The 25240-nt window shown below is 40.0% G+C and overlaps 1 protein-coding gene across 2 annotated transcripts in view; it reads left to right on the top strand.

Annotated features, from left to right (window-relative positions):
• The window catches only part of sdk1a (sidekick cell adhesion molecule 1a), a 744722-nt gene that overhangs the window by 628360 nt on the left and 91122 nt on the right, over window positions 1-25240 (top strand). For both annotated transcript variants that reach the window (XM_072268711.1, XM_072268712.1), the window contains 2 exons: window positions 7540-7638; window positions 13559-13753. In XM_072268711.1, the coding sequence (XP_072124812.1) occupies window positions 7540-7638; window positions 13559-13753 (294 nt within the window). The remainder of the gene's footprint in view (window positions 1-7539; window positions 7639-13558; window positions 13754-25240) is intronic.

Raw genomic sequence — 25240 nt, 5'->3', positions numbered from 1 at the left:
ATGTGTGTGAAGAATTTGATGGATCTGGGCCTGTACCTGCTGGAGTTCAGAAGAATGAGCAGGGGTGGGGTGTAGGGATTTCGTTGAAACCTATCGAATATTGACGGGCCCAGACAGAATGGATGTGGAGAGGATGTTTCCAAAATGGGTGAGTCTAGGACCAGAGGGCACAGCCTCAGGTTAGATGGATATCTATCTACAACAGCGATGAGGAGGAATTTCTTTAGCCAGAGGGCAGTGAATCTGTCGAATTCGTTGTCACAGTTGGCTGTGCAGGCCACGTCATTGATTATATTTAATCTAGAAGTTGATAGGTTGTTAGTCAGTCGTGGCATCCAAGGTTACAGTGAGAAGGCAGGAGAGTAGGGCTGAGAGGGACAGTAAATCAGCCCTGATGGAATGTTGGAGCAGACTCAATGGGCCAAGTGGCCTAATTCTGCCCCTATGTCTTATGGTTTTAAGGTTTCCATCATTGTTAATGGACAAATAACGTGTTTTAAATTGAAAACAGTTTCTACCCCACAATGTATTTTGCTGCAGAAACGAACAAGTCTGGGTAGCAAAATGATGGAACTCTATCTGGAAACAGTTTTAATCCCATTTTTGAGTAATGAAGCAATTCAACTAGATTGCAATAATTTCAATCCACTTGAATTGTCCGTGGTATTGAAAAGTGGGTCAGGCATGATTTAGCTTTGATAGGGACAAGGGAGATTCCTGTGAAGCTGATGTGTGTTGGAGATGTTAGTTTTGGAAATTCTACTGCTTATTTGTTTACTTAGAAAACTGTGCCATGTTTTGAACGGTGACTGTAAAATTAAACCAACTTTAAAATGTTTAATTTAACAGGGATTATGTAGAGTGTCTCTGGCACCTGTGGGTTTGTGGTCCAGAGTAAATTAGCAGTAGAGAACTCCACTTGGCCAATATGTCAGCTCTTAAATGGAGTTATTTAGTTGATCACATACTAATTAGGAGGGTTGGTCTAGAAATTGGATATCAATTTTATCTGCACCATAGAAGACAATTTCAATACAAATCACAAGAAAAATTGAGGACAAATCTGTGATTTTCATTCCTGACCCTATAATTGCAATAATGGATGGTGGAGTACTGTAATGCCATGTGTGGCTGACACCCTCTTTCCCCATTCGCAATGCTGCCATCACCTCCACTGAGACTTTCCTGAGCCCACCCTTCCCACTCTTATATGGCTGTGTATGTGATGTCACATGCCTCTAATGCTGCCACAAGTAAGTTTTTCATTGCATTTGTACATATGTGTACTTGTGCATATGGTAATAGACTCAGATTTGAATTGAACTTTGTCCCTTGGCACACAACTCCTTGATCTTTTTTTCAAAATCACTCTGCCTTTATCTTTTAATGACTCTACAGCAACTTGAGCAGCTGCACTTCTTGCCTACATGAATGAAGAAAGCTGCTGGGTGAGCTGATGATGACCGGGGAAAAGAAAGGAGGATAATGGAGTCACAAGAAGGACTGCAGATGCTGAAAATCCGGAGCAAAACACAAAACGCTGGAGGAATTCAGTGGGTCAGGCAGCATCTGTGCTCGGAAATGGGCAGTCGATGTTTCAGCTCGAGACCCCTCATTAGAGCTGGAGAGAAAGAGGAAAGGTAGCCAGTACTAAAAGGAAGGGGTAGACCATGAACTGGCAGGTGATAGGTGGATCGAGATGAGGGGGAGAGTGGAAAAGATGTAAAAAGCTGGGAAGTGACAAAGGGTTGAAGAAAAATTGCATGTGATAGGAGAGGACAGAAGACTGTGGAATAAAAAGAAGGAGATGAGGGAGGGAACCACGTGGAGGAATGTGCGGATGATGGGCAGATCGTGAGGGCTGAAGCAGGGAAAGAGGAGGGTGAAAGGGGGCTGATGGGATAAGAGAACTGGGGGTGAGTGTGGAGGGCTGGTCAGCTGGTCAACCAGAAAAGGTGCTGGAGTGGGCCACGGACTTAATATTGCCTATTGTAAGTATGGCAGCCTTTGCTTCCTTTGTACGGTATCTTATACCTCTTCCTCACTATAGAAGTCCTTCTGCTTGTGGTTTTGAAGCAACTTGTTTTACCGGGGGCAGGGGGAGCGTGGATGGATTATGTTAAGGAATGCCACACGTGTTTAGGTACTGTACCTGTCAAAAAAATCCTGGCAGTCTGTATAAACTGAAAGATCTGGCAGCGCAAAATGTTAGAGAGTGAGGAAGGGCACACGAACGTTAGAGAGGAGTCCTGAGAGAAATTGTTGATAAGTGAATGAGGGTGTTATGCATCAAGTAATGCCTGCTGCCAGCAGTGCAGCTTTGCATTCGGGTTTGCTTCAACTGTCTTGAATCACACATGTGTGATGTGGCTCTGCATTCAGGTCCTGGGGCTTGTTCCCAATTGATAGGAAACTGGAGGCATGTCTGAGAGTGGTGGGACTATCTGTGTGTGTGGGTCGGTAGGTGGGAATGGTGGGAGGGAGGAAAGGGGCTTGTGTTGCTGTTCTTGTTTGCTGTGTTCTCTGTTTTTCTGCCAAGCAATGTGGGCATGTTCAGTTGCCACTGGAATGTGTGGTGGCACTAGTGAGCTGCTCCCAGCACATCCCTAGGTTTTGTTGGTTGTTAACGCAAATGATGCATTTCACTGTCTATCTCGATGTACATGTGGTTAATGAATCTGACACAGTTATCTCCTCCCACTTCTCTTTCTGTGTCTTTCAGGAAGCCCTCCAGTATGATCTCAAAATAAAAGTAATCATTTACAGTAATTATTTATATATTGATAGCTTCTTACGTCAGTGTTAATAGTTACCACTGCTTTGCTGACTGCAAAGTATCGTAAGTTGAATATCTAGTTCAGCAGAGCTGTATGTACTGAGTGACCTAATTCATTTGAATATTGACATCCTGGACAAATATGGTGAATGCAAGCAACTTAGTTTTTTCCCCCCTCTTTATTTTAAAATATTAATATCTTGAATTAATTTCAAACACAAATGTGTTTTAAAGTTAATGGATTAATTTTTGATTTTTATCTATTTTTGTTGTGTATTTTACTCTTATTTTGCCTGTTTCAAATTGTTTGGATTATTGAAGACACTTTCAAACTATTTAAAAACAGACTTGTTCTATTAGCACACTGTCAAAAGAGCATGAAGATTGAAAGGTGAGACCTCAGCATCTGTTACTGAGATTACACCTCTGCTCATGGACAACAGTGTTTCTCAAAATGAGGGCGTTTCAAGTCCTAGGGCTAAGTTCAGCCACACAGATATCATAAGCAGCAAGCAAAAGGAACAATCTAGATCAATTTTGCTCTGGTCCCGACAGTAATTATTCTGCTGTCAAATGGTACAACTTTCAAAGTCTTAGTGGTTGTGGGACTCCGATAAAACCACTTAATGAGATTGAAAACATTTAGTAACAAGTGTCATTGCTGCAGCAGATGATACACTCTTTGTAGTGATACAGGTTGTCTCCATTATCACCTTTTAATTTCATTGCAAGAGAACTTTGTGTTGATACCCTTTGTAACACAATTGCCTTATTTTTCTTCATAACAGCACACAGGGTACATTATATAAATCATGCCCTCAATAAAGCTTGCAAACTTAACTGACAGTAACTCAGAAAGTAAAACCTTTCTCTTTCCAATACACACCTAAATTTTGCTGCAAAAACAAAACAGCTGGAGGAACCCAGAGGGTGAAGCAGCATCTGTCTCTTTTGCTGCACATTGCCATTTTCCCCATCGAGGGGGAGAAACCACAACCTTTGCCCTCCCTCCAATTCCCTTTGTCAAGCTTTAGTTCACAAATCTGACAATGTTATCTACCAATTTAAATGTCTGACTGCTTCATTTTTCTGAAAGCTTTGGTCTGCTGCAGTGCTTAATGAATATATTGAATCTAACATTTACTGCAATCCACACTAGGATATATTAACGAGCCTCATCTATTTTCTGATATGCAGTGTTTGACGACTGTGGTTTTGAGATTGCAACTGTTCCAACTAATTTATTCTTTAGAGCATTACGTTAACTTGTTTGTTTAAACACTGAAAAGTTAAAAATAGCTCCATGCTAAATAAAATACCTGGATATTGACATTTTAAATTTTAGCCATCTTGTTCAGAAGTTTTTGAATGCAAAGAGTCCAAGAAATGAGTTGTGTATTTTGTTAATGTTTATTCGTGCACGTTCTAGGCTAATGACTGAAAGAATTTTGTGCAAAGACAAGGTTTTTTTTCCACAGACAAAACCATGAACAATTTCATTACTTGAGATTGGAAGACACCACAGATCCACTGTAGTAGAAATCTATATTTGATCTCTGCATACCTGTAAAAATGAACAAACAAGATAGAAACCTGGGCAGAATGTAGGTGCGGAGAAAGAAAGTTCCCTCAGATAGGCGCTGAGCAAAGGGAATTAGTCATAGAACAGAAGAACATAGGAGTCACACAGCAAAGAAACAGTCCTTTAGACCAGCCCGTCTGTGCTGAACCATTAACCAGCCTAATCCCATCAACCTGCACTGGACCGTAGCCATCCATACCTTTCCCATCTATGTACCTATCCAAGTTTCTCTTAGATGTTGAAATTGACCCCCCTGCCCATCAAATCAGCCCTCAATCTTCTACATTCTAAGCTAATGACTGAAAGAATCTTGTACAAAGTCAAGGTTCTGTTCAGCCTTTCCCAATAACTCAGGTCCTCATCCTAGCAACATTCTTGTAAATTTAGTCTCCATTCTCTCAATCATTTTTACATCTTTCCTGTAGGTAAACAGCCAAAATTGCACACAATACTCCAAATCAGGCTTCACTGACATCTTAAGCACTTTCAACATAACATGCGTCTTTGGACAGTGGGTGGACACCCACGCGGTCATGGGGATAACGTGCAAACTCGTTACAGGCAGCAGCGGGAATTGAACCCGGGTCACCTGTACTGTGCCAGTCACTATGTTATTACTGAGGAAGAGGGTTGAAAGGACTTCTTTTTAAGCTAAACTACTGGAACAAGTAGTGGTATGTGTTTTTTTTTAATTAATTTCAAATGATTAGATAAAAGGTGAGTTCCTAGATGTAGTGTACTGGTATGGTGCTGATGTGGAGGCAGTGTTTCTGATGAAGGAGGAAGCAGTTAATGAGCGAGGTTATATGGCTGGGAGGAGGGGCTTGAAATGTAAGGACAAAGCTGCTGGAAACGAGGCAGTAACAAAAAGTAGGATGTCACTTTTTGTTAACTGAAAAGAGGGTCTTAGTGGGAAGAGTGTAGGGAAAAAAGAAAACACCATTTGATGTAAGGAGACAAAGCTTTAATTTTAACATTTGTAGAGGAGGTATGGATCACAATCTCATTCTGCTGCAGACGGGTTGGAGCATCAGCTATATAACATGCAGAGCGAAAGGTAGCAGACTGGTGGTCAGGATCTGGAGTGCTCGCCAAATTTAACATTGCGTGACTATGACTATATTGGGTTTGGAGTGCCCAAGACCAGCTATCCCCAGGGCAGTGCAGTCCAATTTCCCTCTCAGTACTTCAAAAGGCACACTGTACAGGGTTAACACTATAACCTGATGATAAAGCAGACATCCCACCTCTCCCGGAAGTTCCGGGAGTCTCCCACATATTAATAGTAGCTCCCTGATGCCCGCAAGTTATATACAATATCACGGAAATCAATTTTTTTGAGAGCGAGCAAGAGAACACGAGAGAAAGCAAAAGAGAAAGCGCGAGAGCGACCACAAGAGAGAGCGAGAGCAAACAAGTGAGAGTGCGCGAGCGAGAGAGAGAGAGCGAGAGCATGCCATGGGAGAATGTTCCAAAAAAAGAAAATATAAAACGTACGTCACTAAGACGACAGACGACACTAAAGTGTACCCTTGCCTAATAGGGGTCAAAATAATGACTGTGTTGCTCACTGTGCTGTTTGCAACAGTGACTTTTCTATTGCCCATGGTGGGTTAAAATGTAAAAGACATGTTGAGGTGAGTTTAACAGGTGTCATTCATTCATTAGCATAGCTAAGGTTATTTAAACTAGCTGGCTAGCTGCTGAGGAGCTACTCTATTACAAACATCCCACCTCTCCCGGAAGTTCTGGGAGTCTCCTGCAAATTGATTGTGCTACCTCCCTGAAATGAGTTTTTGCAGGGTGGGATGTCTGATAAAGTTAAGTCAGGATCACAAGCGTAGCCCTCAGCTGAGAGTCAAATTTCACAAGTGACACATTTCAACCTGTAAACTGTAGTAAATGTGACTTATTCGAATTAAATTGATGTCTAATAATGTAGAACTAGAAAAAAATAAGCTGTTATTCAATTGAATTTGAAGTCAATGTTTCTCTCATAGAACTGTATGAAATTGGTGTTGTACTTAAGCATCTTACTGTGAAGTACAGCAGTTCGATGAGATAAGTAGGGATAGACCTACCATTAACTCAAACGTTGAAGGACTGAAAAGATTTGCACTTTTGAAAGATGCAGTCAGTACTTTACATGTCAAAAGAATGCACTGTTGTATTGGCCACCTTTCTTTCACTGTCATTCATCATGCTTGGCAAAGAGTACAGTGTACTCCTGGCAAAGTGTAAGAAGGAAAATTCACCCAAAGGGCATTGTGGGTTTGAACTCAGTGCTACAAAGATAAGACTGAAATCCTTATCACTTTCAACAAGTACTCAACTGTGTGCTTAAAGAGCTGTGACCGGCAGGCCTAGTGCTAGAAGGTAGGATTAGGTTGGGCATCGCAGACGTACTGGGCTGAGTAACTGCCTTTAGTGTTATAAGTTTTCTATGATACTATGATTCTGCAATCTGCTGAAGGCTTTTGTCAAAGGCCGACCCTTCTGGTTGAGTAGGTATGTTGCACATTACAGGGCATTAGTTTGTCTACACTTCGAGTATTCTGGTCATCATCTTATAGGAAAGCTGTGGTTGCACTGTAGAGAGTGTAGAGGCGATTTATCCGGACGTTGCCTGGAATGGATTACTTTGGTTCAAATCAGTGCCAGAACTGATTTTGTAGTTTATCTTCCCCCCCAGTACAACCTTGAATAGATTAGCTAAGATCTGGAGCTCATTATATAGGGTAATGCTGCATCCAAGCCTCTTTCCCCACTATCCTTGAACAGCATTTTGGTATACCTTTAAATTATGCACCATGTAATAGCAATTTATTTACTGAATTCCAAATGTAAAATTGTGAAATGTGTACTGTCAAAAATATAATTATTGCAAATCATCATTAAAGCCAACAACGTTAATCAAATAATTAAAATCATACTTGCGGTATATTTCAATAAAGTTGCACGATATGTGTCTTTACTCTGTGTTTGCATTCCCTCGAGTGATGCTATTGATTGTTTTTGGGGTTGTGACCTACAGTCCATGTTGGTTTGAAAATTTAATCAAGACTCTGAAGAACAGATTTATTTTTAAATGTACAATCAGTAGGCAATAAATTAAATATTTGAATTATGTTTCAAGTTAGGATTAAGGACTTCGTTATGACTCGTTCTTTTATGTTATCAGTTCCAGGTCCTCCCATAAAGCTGATATTCCCGGAGGTCCAGTTAACTTCAGTGAGAGTAGTCTGGCAGACACCAGAGAACCCAAATGGTATTATTCTAGGTAAGACAAAAGAATGTGTAAACTGGTGAAATTTTCTGATGAAGAAGTATTGTTGTGATTGCTAAGAGTTTCTTTTTTAAAGTATTCCTCTCTGACATTTTGTTTCTATTTATTACGTCTTTGAAGCTTTTGTCCTTGAAGCCTTTATCCGTATACATGTTCTGAAAGAAAATATAGAAAAGGTGGGCAAGAAACTTTGCCATAGCAACTATTGCTATTCTGCACCCAGCTTAATGAAATTAAAGCAGATAAATATTTGCAGGATTGTTCTTTGCCAAATAATGCAACGCAATTTTTTACAAGCCTCCATTTAGAGACCGGCGGAAGTACTGGGTCTTACTAAGATGAATGCTTTGGTGAAGCAACATGTAATTGCCTTGAGCAACACAGTACGCTACATAAATAATTAATAGGTAAATAAAAAGGAACAGAACAAACATACTGTCTTGTGGTGACACTAAGTGGTAATAAAATGTATTGCACTGTTAATATACTTATTGTACAAATGTTATCCGGCTCCATTCATGTCTAACAAATAGACCCAGATTACATGTTTAATGAGTTGCCTTGTAATTAGAGATTTAAATAATATCAAAATGAGCTGCCATCGTTGTGATGCACTGATTTATTGGCAAGGGGGTTTGGGAGTCGATGTTCTTGTTGCATTTTGCTTGGATAGAGGGGGATTTGGGGTTGATGTTCTTGTCACTTTTTGTATGGTGGGGGTGACGATCGTGTTGCCGTTCTATTTTTGTTCTGGGGGTAGGGTGAGTTTCCTATTTCTGGTTTGCTGTTGAACTGACTTCCATGGTCTTCTTTGTTTCTCAGAGTTGTATACTGCATACATACTTTGATAATAAATGAACTTTTGAATCTTTTTGACCCTTTGACTTAATTATCATCTCATATGCTCATCTCTCTCACTGGAAGTTCCAGAGGTGATTTGCTTATCCACTTCGAGACGCCCAAATCTGCTAGCAGATTCTTTCAGATGTTTATAATTGGCAGAGCTGCGCACAGGTCAGGATTTCTTTCCATAAGACCATAAAAAATAGGAGCAGAATTAGGCCATTCAGACCATCGAGTCTCATCCATCATTTCTTCATGGCTGATATATTTTCCATCTCAACCCCATTCTGCTTTCTCTTTGTAGCCTCCTCGTCTCCATTCTAAATAAATGTCCCTTTATTCTAAGGCTGTGCCCTCTGATCCTCAACTATAGGAAGATCCTCTATGCATCCACTCTATCGAGATTTTTCAACATTCAGTGGGTTTCAATGAGATCGCCCCTCATTCATCTAAATTCAGGTGAGTCCAAGCCCAGAGTGATGAAACGCTTCTCATATGATAACCCTTTCATTCCTGGAATCCTTCTCATGAACCTTCACTGACCCCTTTCCAATGTCAACACATCCGTTCTTAGATAAGAGGCCCAGAACTGCTCTCAATACTCCAAATAAGGCCTCACCAGTGCATTATAAAACCTCAGCATTACATCCTTGTTTTTATGTTCTAGTCCTCTAAATGAATGTTAACATTGCATTTGCCTACCTCACTGCCGACTCAGTCCCTGATGACCCTGTGATTTCAATCTCTGAGGCCAACATGAGGACATCCTTCATGAAGGTAAACCCACAAATAGCATCTGGCCCAGCCATGATACCTGGCCAAGTACTAAAGACCTGTGCTGATCAACTGGCTGGAGTGTTCACTGATATCTTTAACCTCTTGATTTGGCAGTCTGAGGTACCCACCTGCTTCAAGCAGGCTTCAATTATACTGGTGCCTAAGAAGGACGTGTTAATTTGCCTCAGTAACTATTGACCATTAGCACTTATGTCCACTGTGATGGAGTGCTCTGAGAGGTTCAGGATGAAATGTATCAACTCCTGCCTTAGAAGCAACTTGGATCTGCCCCAGTTTGTCTACAGTCACAACAGGTCAGCTGCAGATGCCACTTCATTGGCTCTTCACTCAACCCTGGAACATTTGGATGGCGAAGATGCATACATCAGAATGTTTTTCATTGACTACAGCTCAGCATTCAATACCATCATCCCTTCAAAACTAATCAATAAGCTTCAAGAGCTTGGCCTCAATATCTCCTCGTGGAACTAGATCCTCAATTACCTTGCCTGCAGACCCTAGTCAGTTCAGATTGGCAAAAACATTTCCTCCACAATCTCCATCAGCACAGGTGCACCACAAGTCTGTATGCTTAGCCCACGTTTTACTTGTGTTATGCTAAGCACAGCTCCGTTGGCTGACGACACCACTGTTGTTGGCCAAATCAAAGGTGGGGACAAATCAACATATTATAGGTGGGAGATTGAAAATCCGGCTGAGTGGTGCCTCAACTACAACCTCCTACTCAGTGTCAGCAAGACCAAGGAGATGATTATTGACTTCAGGAGGAGGAAACTGGAGGTCCGTGAGCCAGTTCTCTTTGGGGAAGTCCCAATTTTAAACTCCTTGGTGTTATCATCTGAGAGCATCTATCCTGGGCCCAGCAAGTAAGTAGCATTACAAATAAAACATGCAGTGCCTCTACTTTCTTCAAAGTTTGCAAAGATTCGGTATGTCATCTAAACTTTGAGAAACTTCTATTGATGTGTGGTGGAGAGTATATTGACTAGCTGCATCACAGACTGGTATGGAAACACCAATGCCCTCGAATGGAATATCCTACAAAAAGTAGTGGATGCGGCCCAGGTCATCACAGGGAAAGCTGTCCCCAGCATTAAGCACATCTACACGAAACATTGTTGCAGGAAAACAGCATCCATCATCAAGGACCCTGCACTATCTGGGCCATGCTCCCTTTTTGCTGCAGCCATCAGGAAGAAGGGACAGGAGCCTCAGGACCTACATCACCAGGTTCAGGAACAATTATTACCCCTCGACCATCAGGCTCTTGAGCGAGAGTCGATAACTTCATTTGCCCCATCGCTGATCTGGACTCACTTTCATCTCATGTTGTCGATATTTCTAGCTTATTTATTCATTATTATTATTATTTCTCTTTTTTTCTTTTTGCACTTTCACAGTTTGCTGTCCTTTGCACATTGATTGTTTGTCCGTACTGTTGACGACTGTCTTTTTTCGTTGATTCTATTGTGTTTCTTGTATTTTGTGTGAAGGCCTGCAAGAAAATTAATCTCAGGGTCGTACATGGTGATATATATGTACTTGGATAATCAATTCACTTTCAACTTGAACTTCGAATTTTTGAACTTTGTGTACCATAAACTATGTTCCACTTCGGTGATAGAATAGGCAAAGGTTTTTTTTTAAATCTTTACGGGGCCTCACTCACAATGTGTCCTTTGCATATATTGTATTGTTAAGTGTTTAAAAATCTTTTTTAGATTTGTCTCAATTTTGGTCTTACAGATAAGGTAAGTATGACTTGCTCGTACCAAAGGGATTTCAGTCTTCTTCTGCATTGGAGCTGCCTGAATGTTTAGTGCTTTGTGAATGGCAAAAATGTTCTCTCATGCTGCAACAAAGGCTATTTTGTACATTGCTCTTTGCTAAAATACAGGTTTTTTTCAGTTTTGAAGTCTATCATTAAGGCATATCAGACTGATTTTAAAAAATCTAGCTGAACACAACAAAAGGAACAATATAAAGCGAAATAGAAATTGTAGCAATAAGTCAGTAAAGACTAGAAGCAGCTTCACCTCTACTTGTGTAACTGACAATTGCAAGAACATTTCTCTGCAGTACTTTTACAGATGTGGAACAGCTCTGATATGTATTATCTGAACAGAAAGTAAACCCTTGTATATTATCTGTACAAAAAGCAACCTCTCAATATTAGGAGTATTGCCTTCGTGATTTAAATTTACATTACGAGTACTTGAGTGAGCTACTGCTGGACGAATATTAAGTTGATTAAAGAAATGAATCAGACATTTCAGTATCACATTGGGCATGATGGGCAAAAATATCCTGGGACCAAATAGGTATATATAGGAGAAGTACCCAAAATTGCTTAATGAATCTACTTTTTAAACAACCTTACTTCAGCATGGTACAGGACGTGCTAAACATATTGCAACTGTGCACATTTACAGGGAAATATCAGGTTTTACCCACTTCACTGTGAGAAATTTCTGCTGACAATCTCCGCTATGCCCTCTTTATAACACTGGTCCATTTTGTTGTTATATTTAAAGTATCACCATTTGTCATTATGCCCCTGACCCATTGAGAATACCTGCGATTCTTGAGCAAAGAATTTCCTCTGTCACATCATACTTGTAAGAAATTTTATAAGTGAATTGGTGCAGCAGCTAGTGCACTTCATCACAGTTGTGTCTGTGGATCAAATGGTAAGTGCACTGGTCAACATGAAGCCTGAGTCAGAATTTAGAAGTGTTCAATTTTGTTTGTAGTCTGTGCCTTAAGAAATAATCACAGTCGGGTACAATAAGGATGTTACAATTGACCTTCATATCTGAGATTGAAACAGGAATAGGCAACTAAGATTTCTGCCATCTAGCAGAAGTATAACCTGTCTGAGGAGGAAAAAACACCAGAGTCTAATAACCTAATATTGCTCTGTTTTGGGTTCACATTGCAATAAGATGCAGTTTAGAGAATGTACTTAAATTCGGTTGGTGCCTTAGTATGAAGAGAAAATTGGGGTAATGCAAATGAACATCTAATGATCATGTTATAATGTGATAACCTGTATTATAGTCATAGTCATACTTTATTGATCCCGGGGGAAATTGGTTTTCGTTACAGTTGCACCATAAATAATAAATAGTATTAAAACCATAAATAGTTAAATAGTAATATGTAAATTATGCCAGGAAATAAGTCCAGGACCAGCCTATTGGCTCAGGGTGTCTGACCCTCCAAGGGAGGAGTTGTTAAGTTTGATGGCCACAGACAGGGATGACTTCCTATTACGCTCTGTGTTGCATCTCGGTGGAATGAGTCTCTGGCTGAATGTACTCCTGTGCCCACCCAGTACATTATGTAGTGGATGGGAGACATTGTCCAAGATGGCATGCAACTTGGACAGCATCCTCTTTTCAGACACCACCGTGAGAGAGTCCAGTTCCATCCCCACAACATCACTGGCCTTACAAATGAGTTTGTTGATTCTGTTGGTGTCTGTTACCCTCAGCCTGCTGCCCCAGCACACAACAGCAAACATGATCGCACTGGCCACCACAGACTCGTAGAACATCCTCAGCATCGTCCAGCAGATGTTAAAGGACCTTAGTCTCCTCAGGAAATAGAGACGGCTCTGACCCTTCTTGTAGACAGCCTCAGTGTTCTTTGACCAGTCCAGTTTATTGTCAATTCATATCCCCAGGTATTTGTAATCCTCCATCATGTCCACACTGACCCCTTGAATGGAAACAGGCATCACCGGTACCTTAGCTCTCCTCAGGTCTACCACCAGCTCCTTAGCCTTTTTCATATTGAGCTGCAGATAATTCTGCTCACACCATGTGACAAAGTTTCCTACCGTAGCCCTGTACTCAGCCTCATCTCCCTTGCTGATGCATCCAACTATGGCAGAGTCATCTGAAAACTTCTGAAGATGACAAGACTCTGTGCAGTAGTTGAAGTCTGAGGTGTAAATGGTGAAGAGAAAGGGAGACAAGACAGTCCCCTGTGGAGCCCCAGTGCTTAAACTGTTAGGATGTTCTAAATATGTAATTTAGATTCAGAATCAGGTTTATTATCACTGGCATGTGACGTGAAATTTATTGTATTGTTTTAAATACATTTCATGAAACTGTAACAATAGCATGAACTTAAAACTTGGATCTGGGTTGTATAATGATAAACTTCTACTGTGATTTAGCTTGGTATTCATTTCACACAGTCATTCTGCTCAATATGTTAGACTTATTGAATTGCAGTTTTGATTTTCTTTTTTGGGGTTTTGCAGGTTACAGAATAGCTTACCATTTGGCAACCAGTGAGCCAAGTAAATTCATCAACATAGAAGTCAGTTCCAATGCCCGCCAATATTGGGCAAACAATTTGATACCTGAATCGCCGTATGTTTTTCGTGTATCCGCGAAGACACGTCGAGGCTGGGGGGAGCCAGTGGAGGCAGTGGTGATCACTACACAAACTAGAGGTATGTTATCAAATCGCGTAGCTATTGTTAGTTTCTTGAAAAGTAAGTACTGAATTTCTAATAAAACAATTATTTCATGATCTTCGAATACTTCCCTAAATATAATCAGACAAATAATGTAATTTTGCTGGAGATAAAAATAATCATTGTTCCTTATCTAGTTAAGGAATATAATCCCAATATAGACATGATTGATAACAATGTGAATTTAGAAACATACGAAACCTACAGCACAATACAGGCCCTTCGGCCCACAAAGCTGTGCCGAACATGTCCTTACCTTAGAAATTACCTAAGGTTACCCATAGCCCTCTATTTTTCTAAGCTCCATGTACCTAACCAGGAGTCTCTTAGGTACTTTGGTATAATAGTGTAATATTGACAAGGTTCTCAATTCCAACTAGGCAAAATGTTAAAAGTTTATTTGCCATGGTGGTCAAATATTTAAAATCCATATATCATCAAAGATAGCAGGATGAAGCAGTTTTGTGAACTTTTGAGCTGTGAGGGGGGGATCTCATTCAAACCTATCAAATATGGAAAGGCCTAGTTAGAGTGGATGTAGAGAGGATGTTTACTATAGTGGGAGAATCTAGGATCAGAGGCCTCAGAATAAAAGGATGTCCCATTCGAACACCGATGAGGAGCAATTTCTTTATCCAGAGGGTGGTGAATTGGTGGAATTCATTGCTACAGAATGACTGTGGAGGCCGAGTCATTGTGTATACTTAAAGTGGAATTTGATAGGTTCTCGAGTAGTAAGGCTGTCAAAGATGATGGGAAGACGGCAGGAGAATGGGGTTGAGTGGGGTAGTAAATCAGCAGACTCAGTGGGCCGAACGGCCTAATTCTGCCCCTATAAATTATTGTCTTACGATCTAAGATCCATGGAAAACGATTAAAAAAGAGTATAATGACTTACTGTGGATCATCCTCCAAATTTTCAAAGATGGTTATTAAAGTTAAGAGATGGTACTAACATTTAAATATATGAATTGAATTGAATTGACTTTATTACTTACATTTTTCATATACATGAATAAAAATCTTTGTTACATCTCCATCTAAATGTGCAATGTGCAATTATAGTAATTTATAATAAACATTATGTACAACAGGATAGTCAATATAACATAAAAATACAGTTGCGTCAGCATGAATTAATCAGTCTGATGGCCTGGTGGAAGAAGCTGTCCCAGAGCCTGTTGGTCCTGGCTTTTATGCTGCGGTACTGTTTCCCGGATGGTAGCAGCTGGAACAGTTTGTGGTTGGGGTGACTTGGGTCCCCAATGATCCGTCGGGCCCTTTTTACACACCTGTCTTCGTCAATGCCTTGAATAGTGGGAAGTTCACATCTACAGATGCGCTGGGCTATCCGCACCACTCTTTGTAGAGTCCTGCGATTGATGGAAGTACAGTTCCCATACCAGACATATTATGCGCAAATAGACCACTTCAGTTGGAAACAAGATTTATGAATAAAAATTGGATATCATACTGCTGTTTCTTGCAGCAAACTGCAAAGAAAAAAAAATATTTAATCCAGATTAAATCCTTTTTGTAACAATTGCCAGTTGAGTCATAGCAGACAGAAACTTCATGCGGATTCTTCCTCTCCTGACTGACCCTTATGTTCTGATGTAATGTTCAAATAATTTCTGTGGAACATTCTTCCCGGAGCTCTGCTGAGATGTTCAGGTACTAGTCACTAGACCCTCCAGTGACAACATGGCCTTACACTGACTAGGAATACCTGTAAGGCAAGCAAAATAACTATCTTCATTGTTAAGACTCCACCCATTCTTCCTCTTCCACCCACCACTTAACTGCAACAAAATAGACCCTCTACAATATCAGATCTCCTTCTCAGATCCGTTCTTCCCACCCTCTTCCACTAAATATGCCAGATCCTCCCCTTCCCTCACCCCACCCCAAGCCATAACACACTAAGAACATATCTGCCAATATGCATTAATGCCAGGATGTGGTTAGACTCTACCCTCTGACGCCTTCCATTGCCAATCACAGTCTGCAATGCCTAGTCTTTTCTGGCTCTGCCCTATTTTAGTTAGAGTGCTCTAGAATTTCTAAGGAAGTAAGATTGCACAAGTGATGTTCTGTGAATTATTGCCTTGCAGTTTCACATTTTTCTCAGCGTTTTTTTTAGCTGTACATGAATAGCTTGTCCAAGAAAGGTTAGTTCCAAATTATACAGTAGCTCTTTAGCACAATAGTTGAAACATTGGGAGGGGGGTGGGGGAAGCAGTTGACAATAACAGGTATTCACAGTAACGTCAACTTCAAGTTTTCCATCAAGGCAAACAGCATTCAACTTTTTCCCTGTCATTGGATTAAAATCCCAAAATTCCCTGCCCAGAAGAGCTATAATAGAAACTACAGCCAGTTCCAGAATCCAGCCTACCATGAACTTCACAAAGACTGTTGAAATTGAGCAATATTTGTCAGCAATGCCAGTGATGCCGACATTTTAGAATTCTAAAAGAAATCTTGCTAATCACAGTATAAATCTATGCAATATGTAAAATGGATCATTTGAAAAACTATATATACCTAACATAACATAGAAAATTATTTTAAAATATTAGCTATTTAAGACAATGACATTTCAATAAAAGCTAGCAGGAGCCTAAATGGATTAGCAGAACAATACCTCAAAAATTGTTCCCTAATGATCCTGTGATATTGCTGATTAATCAGATCCTTTCTTCCCCCTGCACACTTGGCCCCTACTCATTTGGTGTTCACATTCAGGTAGTGAAAGAAACTACCGACATTATTTAAGATCTTGGCGATGAAATAATCTCATGAAATCCCAGTCTGAGAGATTGGAAGCCTACGAAGACTTGGCTCACTCAGGTTTACCTATTTAGTTGAAAAGGCAGCAACTTGTGGCAGTTTGAAGCCCCATTCGGCGTTTGGGATTGATTGACCAGGGCTTGACAAGGTGCACCCTCAGACCCTGTAGGGGGTACGTGCAGAAATTGCAGGAGCCCTAGCTGTAATACTTAAATCATCCTTAGCAACAGGTGAGGTACCAGAAAATTGGTGAATAGCTAGTACTGTTCCGCTGTTCAAGAAAGGCTCTAAAAATAAACCAGGAAATTATAGGCCAGTGATCCTGACATCAATAGTGGTAAAGTTATTGGAAAATATTCTGAGAGACAGAATATATAAGTAATTGGATAGACTTGGACTGATTAAGGATAGTCTGCATGGCTTTGTGCGTGGAAAATCATGTCTAACCAATTTTATAGAGTTTTTTTGAAAATGTTACCAGGAAGGTTGATCAAAGGAGAGGCAGTAGATGTCATTTACTTGGATTTTCAGAAGGCATTTGATAAGGTTGCCTAACAAGATAAAATCGTATGGTATTACAGAAAAGATATTGACATGGATAGAGGAATGGCTGACAAGCAGGAGGCAGCGAGTGGGAATAAACGGGGTGTTTTCTGGTTGGCTGCCAGTGACTAGTGGTGTTCCTCAGCAGTCAGTATTGGGACTGCTACCTTTTACGTTGTTTGTCAGTGATTTGGATAATGGAATTGATGGCTTTGTGGCAAAGTTTGCAGATGATACAAAGATAGGTGGAGATGTAGGTAGTGCTGAGGAAGCAATGCAATTGCAGCAGGACTTAGACAAATTGGAAGAATGTAAAAGGAAAAATAGTGTGGGCTATTATCTAAATAGGGAGAAGGTTAATTTACAGGTTGAGTCTGTGGTAAAGAAGGCAAGTGCAACGTTGGCATTTATTTCAAGGAGAGTAGAATATAAAAGCAAGGAGATAATACTGAGGTTTTATAAGACACTAGTCAAGCCGCACTTGGAGTATTGTCAACAATTTTGGACCCCGTATCTCAGACAGGGTGTGTTGTCATTGGAGAGAGTTTAGAGGAGGTTCATGAGGATGATTCCAGGAATGAAGGGGTTAACATATGAGGAGCGCTTGGCAGCTTTGGGCCCGTACTCACTGGAGTTTAGAAAAATGTATGGGGATCTCACACTGAAACCAAAGGAATGTTGAAAGGATGAGATAAGGTAGATGTGGAGTGGATATTTCCTGTGGTGGGGGTATCCAGAACTGGAGGGTACAATCTCAAAATTTAGAGGCGACATTTTAGAACAGAGGTAAGAGGATTTTTTTTAAGTCAGAGAGTAGTGAATCAGTGGAATGCTCTGCCACAGACTGTGGTGGAGGCCTAGTCCGTGCTATACTTAAAGTAGAAGTTGATAGTTTCCTGATTGGCCAGGGCATCAAAGTATATGGTGAGAAGGCAGGTGAATGAGGTTGAGTAGGATCCAGTATCAACCATGATGGAATGGCAGAGCAGACTCGATGGGTTGAATGACCTAATTTTGCTCTTGTGTCTTATGATCTGAAATTAATGAAGGCAAGCAGTGGATGTTGTCTGCAGGAAGGCATTTGACCAAGTCCCATGTGGGAGGCTGGTCAGGAAGGTTCAGTTGCTCAGAACTCAGGATGAGGTAGTAAGTTGGATCTGTGGGAGAAGCCAGAGAGTGGTAGTAGAGGGTTGTCTCTCTGATTGGCAGTCTGTGATTAGTGATGTGCTGCAGGGATTAGTGCTGCTTCGTTGTTATTTATCATCTATACCAATGATCTGGATCATAATGTGGTTATCTGCATCAGCAAATTTGTGGGATTTGTGATACCAAAATTAAGGGTGTAGCGGACAGCAAGGAATGCTATCATGGCTTGCTGTGGGATCTGGACTAGCTGGAGAAATGGACTGAAAATGGCAGGTGGAACTTAATGCAGGCAAGTGCAAGGTGTTGCACTTCTAGGGTAGGTCTTACTGAACAATAGGACACTGATAGTCATAAAGAAATCTTTTGGCACATTGGCCTTCATAAATCAATGTATTGAATACAGGAGATGGGATGTTGTGTTGAAGTTGTATAAGACATTGGTGAGGCCTAATTTGGAGTATTGTGTGCAGTCTTGGTCACCTACCTACAGGAAAGAGTACAGAGAAAATTTATCGGGTGTTGCCAGGTCTGGAGGGCTTGAGTTATAAAAAAAAGATTGAATAGGTTATTTCTTAGAATATAGAAGATTGAGAGGAAATTTGATAAAAGTATAAAAATTATGAGGTGTATAGTTATGGTAAATACAAGCAGGCTTTTTGTGCTGAGGTTGGTTGGGACTACAACCAGAGGCCATGGGTTAAGGGTGAAAGGTGAAAAGCTTAAGGAAAACATGAGAGGAAACTTCTTCGCTCAGATGGTCGTGAGAGTGTAGAATAAGCTCCCAGTGCAAGTAGTGCATGCAAGCTCAATTTCAACAATTAAGAGAAGTTAAATAGGCACATGAATGGTCAGGGTATGGAGGGCTAAGATCCTGGTGCAGGTCGATGGGAGGGGGCAATTTTAGTGGTTTGGCACAATCTAGATGTGCCAAAGGGCCTGTTTCTGTGCTGTACATTTCTATGACTCTAAAATAGTACACAAAACTAATGCATTCAGTCTTTCCCAGAAGAAATTGGTGACATAGTATATGGGGACATATATGTACTTTAATAAAAATCAAAGTATATATTGAAATTTGAACTTTTAGAATTTTACCATATAATAGCAGGACAATAGATCTTTTGTACAGGTGGAGTAAAACGATTTTTCAGAATGTTTGAAAACGCTATAGTGTATGTTTCAACATTCGGCTCCTCTCTCTTTAAATTAATTTTTCATACCTTATAAAGAAAATAAAAAATGCATGATTTTCAAAATCAAAGGCAAGCTACATAAGCAATTTTTAAATCTAAAATTGTTACAACGTCCCAGAAAATCAACCATATAAAATATCAAATTAACATTTTCTGGAGACAGTGTATATCCCAAGAATTTGTCTCCAGCATCAGAAGATAAATTGGGAATCATTTTTGAAACCCACAGAAGTAACCTGTCTTCTCCTTTAGAATGACATCTCTAACTCCAGTGCATAAATCAGACCAAACTTCCAGTGAAAATCTGCAGAAGTTGCAAATTATGGATGACACATTAACCAGGGGTTCTGCTTGTCAATGTTCTTTCTTTAATCAGTGCTTTTAAAAACAAATTTCATCAGTGTTTATGACACTTGATGCTTGCACACTTTCTTCAGTTTCAACAGGATTCCACAATGTTAAAGTAACTCATGGTTAAATCCTTTGTAAAATTTCCTTGACATTTTTTTTCTAGCATGCATATGCAGTACCACTCCTCCCCAGTCAGATCAGAATGAAAATGTGGTGTAATATCACTGGCATATGTTGTGAAATTTGTTGTTTTGCAGCAGTAGTATAACGCAATGCATTAAAAAATCTATAAATTACAATAAGACGTGTCATCTGTATATGTAAAACTTAACTAAGTAGTGCAAAAATCGAGCCAAGGAAAATAGTGTTCATGAGTTGGTTCATTGTCTGTTCAGAAATCTGATAGCGGAGGAGAAGAAGCTGTTCCCAAAATGTTAAGTGTATGTCGTCACTGAATTTAACTTCTTTGAAAAAGGGTGCCATTATTCTTGGAACCAAATGCCAAACAAGGCAAACATTTTCAGAGAGGAATGAAAGTATATTCAAGACAATTGGCATTTGTCCTTCAGTTCACTGTTTGAAGTTGAGGTTTAGCAGCAGGTGCTATTTGACACAACTTTCTCATTGACTTTAACATTTTGTATTCATTCCAAGACAGCAAGCACTGTGATGGAAATTTTTCTAAAAGAGATGAAGGATACAATCTTCTTAATTGAGAAGCTAGTTAAAAACCAAAATTAATTTGCAGCACAAGATTTAGAATAAATAAAGAGAAGGGACACTGGGATAAATTAAAATATGTTAGAGTACTTTTGTCAGCTTCCTTGTAGGAAGATATTGATAATTATTTCTGCAGCAGTACATGTTGCCATTTTCATCTTTACTGCCAGTGAAGATTAGCACTAATTCAATGACAAATGATGCTGACAGATAAACATCAATGGAAAAAGCTGCACTGTGTATTTATTTTTATTAAATCCTCTTTTAGCAGATTGAGAAATGTATGTGTGCTGAACTATCAAAAATTTGTCATGGTCCCATGGTTAAGGTACACATATCCAATCAATACCTTGACATTGCTCGTGCATAACACTGTAAGCAAAATCAATCACTTTGAACATAACTTCTGAAAGTATTCATTACTTGATATTTATTTCTGGAAGTCAATGAAAACACATGACACAGGGGGCCAAGTGCTGAGCCAACACTTCCAGACACTGATAAGCTTTAACAAGTATGGCACACTTTGGGTAGCAGAAATTGGCAGTGTATTACATTATAATTCCCTTTGATCTTCAATTAGTATTATTATATCAAGTAAAACCATTGGGCCAAATTATTAAAATTTAAATGAGTTGCAAGGCCATTTACCGTTATAGTCCAATTACTTCACATTTGACTTTGTAAAAGGATTACTAAGATTTTTGGAGCCTGAGTTCAAATATTTCAATTAATTTTTGCTTAATTAATCTTGGAATATTATAATTTCAACCATTCATTTCAATTGGAGTGAAGGCTGGTTTTATGGGTGAAGCCAAGGCCTGTTAGTAGGGTTTTACTTTAACACACCCCATCCTGTGGGAGCAGTGATCAGAAAGACGAATAGAATAAAGAACAATTCTGCAGAGTACTGTATATGTTAAAGGTTCCTCGTTAACACTGTGTACTGTTCTGGTCACACCTCCTTTTGAACGTACTGCCAAACTCTGATTATGCAGACAGGAAGTAAAACTTTTGATCCCAGATGTGGGCTGGGAAAGATTCATAAACCTGTTTCTTGTAACCTGCAAAAGGACTGGAGGAGATGTAGGTTCTTCAATCCTGACAGGAAAGAGTTGGAGCCTGATTTGTGCAAAAGTGTGTCTGATACCTGCCTGTGTCAGTAAGAACAAGACAAGTGCTGGTGACCTGGAAACTGATTCCTGGTCAGTAATATATAGCCACCCACAACAGAATTAAGTTGAGAGGCTGAATACAGTGTGCTTCCTGTGATTCTGAGGTACCCATCATCAAACATTGATGATTTCCACTGATTTCTACCGATGAATCGTGGAGAGCATTCTAACTGGCTGCATCACCATATGGAATGACAGCTCTCAGAGTATACTTAGTCAGGTCTATCATAGCCTCCATCGTATCCAGAATATCTTTAAGGAGTGATGCCTCAAAAAGCAAGCACCCATCATTAAGGACCCCATCACCCTGGACATGCCCTCTTGTCCTTGCTACCATCAGGAAGGAGGTACAGGAGCCTGGAGGCACACACTCAATGATTCAGGAACAGCTTCTTCCTGTCTGCCATCTGATTTCTGAATGGACATTGAACCCATGATCACTACCTCACTACTTTTTTATTTCTATTTTTGTACTAATTTAACTATTTTATATCTATATACTTAGTGTAATTCAGGCTTTTTTCCCTGTTAGTGTGTATTGCATTGTATGGCTGCTGCAAAGACAACAAATTTCACAATATATGCCAGAGATATTAAACCTGATTCTGAACTTTGCAAGCAAATTGGGGACTGTTTGTTGTAGGTTCTCTTTGGTACGTGGTGTGATCTGTACATGCGAGGACATTCATTTGTGGTTACTGGAGACAAAACACATTTGGAAGTTGGGATAAGTTTTCCATGATGGGACTACCTGTACTTTCTACAAGATGGAATGTCACTGTTAGGATGTGCTGGCATTGCAGAGGGTCCAGAGGAGATTTACGAAAATGATCCTGGGAATGAAATGGTTAACATATGAGGAACATTTGATGACTCTGGGCATCCACACTCTGAAGCCTAGAAAAATGACAGGGGTTCTCATTGAACCCTACCAAATATTGAAAGGCTTAAAGCGGATGTGGAGAGGATGCTTCCAGTAGTGGGAGAGTCTGGGACCAGAAGGCATCGCCTCAGAATAAAGCATCCCTTTAGAAAAGAGATGAGGAGGAACTTCTTCAACCAGAGGGTGATGAATTTGTGGAATTTAGTGCTACAGTTTCTTCAGAGGCCAAGTCACTGGGTATATCAAAACGGAGGTTGATAGGTTTTTCATTAGTAAGCCATCGAAGGTTATTGGGATAAGGCAGAAGAATGGGGCTGAGAGGGAAAATAAATCAGCCAGGATCAAACAGCAGAGCAGACTTGATAGGCTGAAGGACCTGGTCCCGCTCCTGCTCCTGAGTCCTATGGTCTTACAATTTTAGCAACACGCATCAAAGTTGTTGGTGAACGCAGCAGGCCAGGCAGCATCTCTAGGAAGAGGTACATTGACGTTTGTTCATTTGCAATATAGACCTTTTTAAATTCAGAGGTTAGTTTTTCTTTTTCAGCTATAGAAAGCATTTGTTGCAGTTTGAAATTCCCACATGAAGTTATGAAATTGTCTAAAGCAATGAGTAGCTGCCCTCCGCAGCGATGGACAATGCATCCTTATTGTGGCATAGAACACTAGAATTGGCCACTTCATCAAAGGGCAATTAACAGCACCAAGACAGGTGCTAAGACAATTGCTTTCATTCTGGTAAAAGGGAAGCCATTTAAAGGAGGCTCTAAGGCTGATAACTATTTGTTTATTTTTCTTTATTGAGATACAGTGCGGAATAGGCCCTTCCGGCCCTTCGAGTCTCGGTGCTCAGCAGTCCTCCAATGTAGTCCTCGCCTAAACTCGAGACGATGACCAATCAGTCTGTCTTTGGACTGTGGGAGGAAACCAGAGCACCAGCAGAAATCCCACGAAATCACGGGGAGAATGTACAAACTCCTTACAGGCAGTGGCAGGAATTGAACCCATGTCCTCTGAACTGTTAGACATTGTGCTAACCACTACACCACCTTTGATGTGGAGGGGTGGTGGTGGAGGGAGCATTATTCCCTGCAATCTTACAAGGTGTAAAAGCTTAACTAACTGCATATAAATTCAATACAAATGTATTTACATTGGCCTTTGTTTCTGTTCCCACGTACATGTAAATCAGCTTCTCATGCATTGACAGCACATTGCTAAATCAATGTCATTATTTAATAAATAAAACCTCAGCTCCCTTCAGAGAGAGGGAGAACCTATTTATGCCAGAGCCCCTTACTTTAGAACAGGGGTTCCCAACCGGGGGCCCATGGACCTCTTGATTAATAATGGGAGTCCATGGCATGAAAACAGATTGAAAACCCCTGCTTTAGAACAGGGAATTTATAGGAATCAAACCCTTTTGCACTGGGGAAAAATCTCGTAAAGTATCTCTGATGAAATCCTAAGTATCAATAGCCTATGAGTCACTACAATTGTTTTAGTTCCAACCATGTATCATTCTCCATCTCTTCTCCTCAGAGAGTGGTCATACACTCGGATGTCAGCAATGCCTGTGTCTCCGCACCGGCAGATCCATTGATCAATCACTTTGTCATCGTCTGGTTAAGCACAAGGTGCTGCCTTCATATCCCTTGCCTGACTTTAAGCATAATACGTTCCTGGCTGAGAAGAAAAGGGAAAATATTTAAAACAATCTCAGCCACAGTAGAGGAAAAATATATTCTGCTCAAAGTACAAACTCCATGGATGAATACACAACAGAACACTTCATAATAAGGGAAGAAACACATATTAATGTTCAATAAAAGTGAATGCAAAATATTTAGAAAGGAAAGATTTTAAATTATCAAAGAACATTAAGGAAAATAGTAAAATATTTTATAATCATTAATCAAAACACTCCCAGAAATATATAACACTTGTCATTGGATGCGAAGAGATGCATCATTTTACATTGGCTGCTAAGATCAGTAATGAGATAAATATACTAAATAAAAAAAGAGAGCTGTATTAAACAAAATAAACTCAAAGATGATGGAACCCCTGGTCTCACACACAAAATGCTGAGTTCCTTCAGCATTTTGTGTGTGTTGCTTGGATTTCCAGCATCTGCAGATGTTATCTTGCTGGTGATTGGAACCCCTGGTTTGCCTGGGTTGAATTCACTCGCTGTTTGAAAGAATCTAGAGGCATCACTACACAGATTTAATAATTCAGTATAAAAGTCTGTCAGCCAGATGACTGGTGGCCAGCAAACTTATTGTTTGCAGTTAAGAATGGAATAGAACACATCCAGATAGTTATAAACCAGCCAGCTTACCAGTATTGATAAGAAAAATAATGGAATCCCACCTAAAGGAGGGAATTAAAAAATCTAGTAATAAATGGCATCAATGAACCATCAATACGGATTCCAAAAGCGAAAATTGGCTTGACTAACCCATTGAATCAAAAAAAGTAGAGCATGTTAATTTAATGAATTTAACTTATCCAAATTTTGAAAGAATTATAAGAGAGTCAGGGAACAAATGGCAGACATGAGAAAATCTGCGGATGCTGGAAATTCAAGCAACACACAAAAAATGCTGGTGAACGCAGCAGGCCAGGCAGCATCTATAGGAAGAAGTACAGTCGA

Source organism: Mobula birostris, chromosome 9, assembly GCF_030028105.1.
Source record: "Mobula birostris isolate sMobBir1 chromosome 9, sMobBir1.hap1, whole genome shotgun sequence".
NCBI classification, from domain to species: Eukaryota; Metazoa; Chordata; class Chondrichthyes; order Myliobatiformes; family Myliobatidae; genus Mobula; species Mobula birostris.
This window is presented reverse-complemented; position numbering and strand designations above follow the sequence as displayed.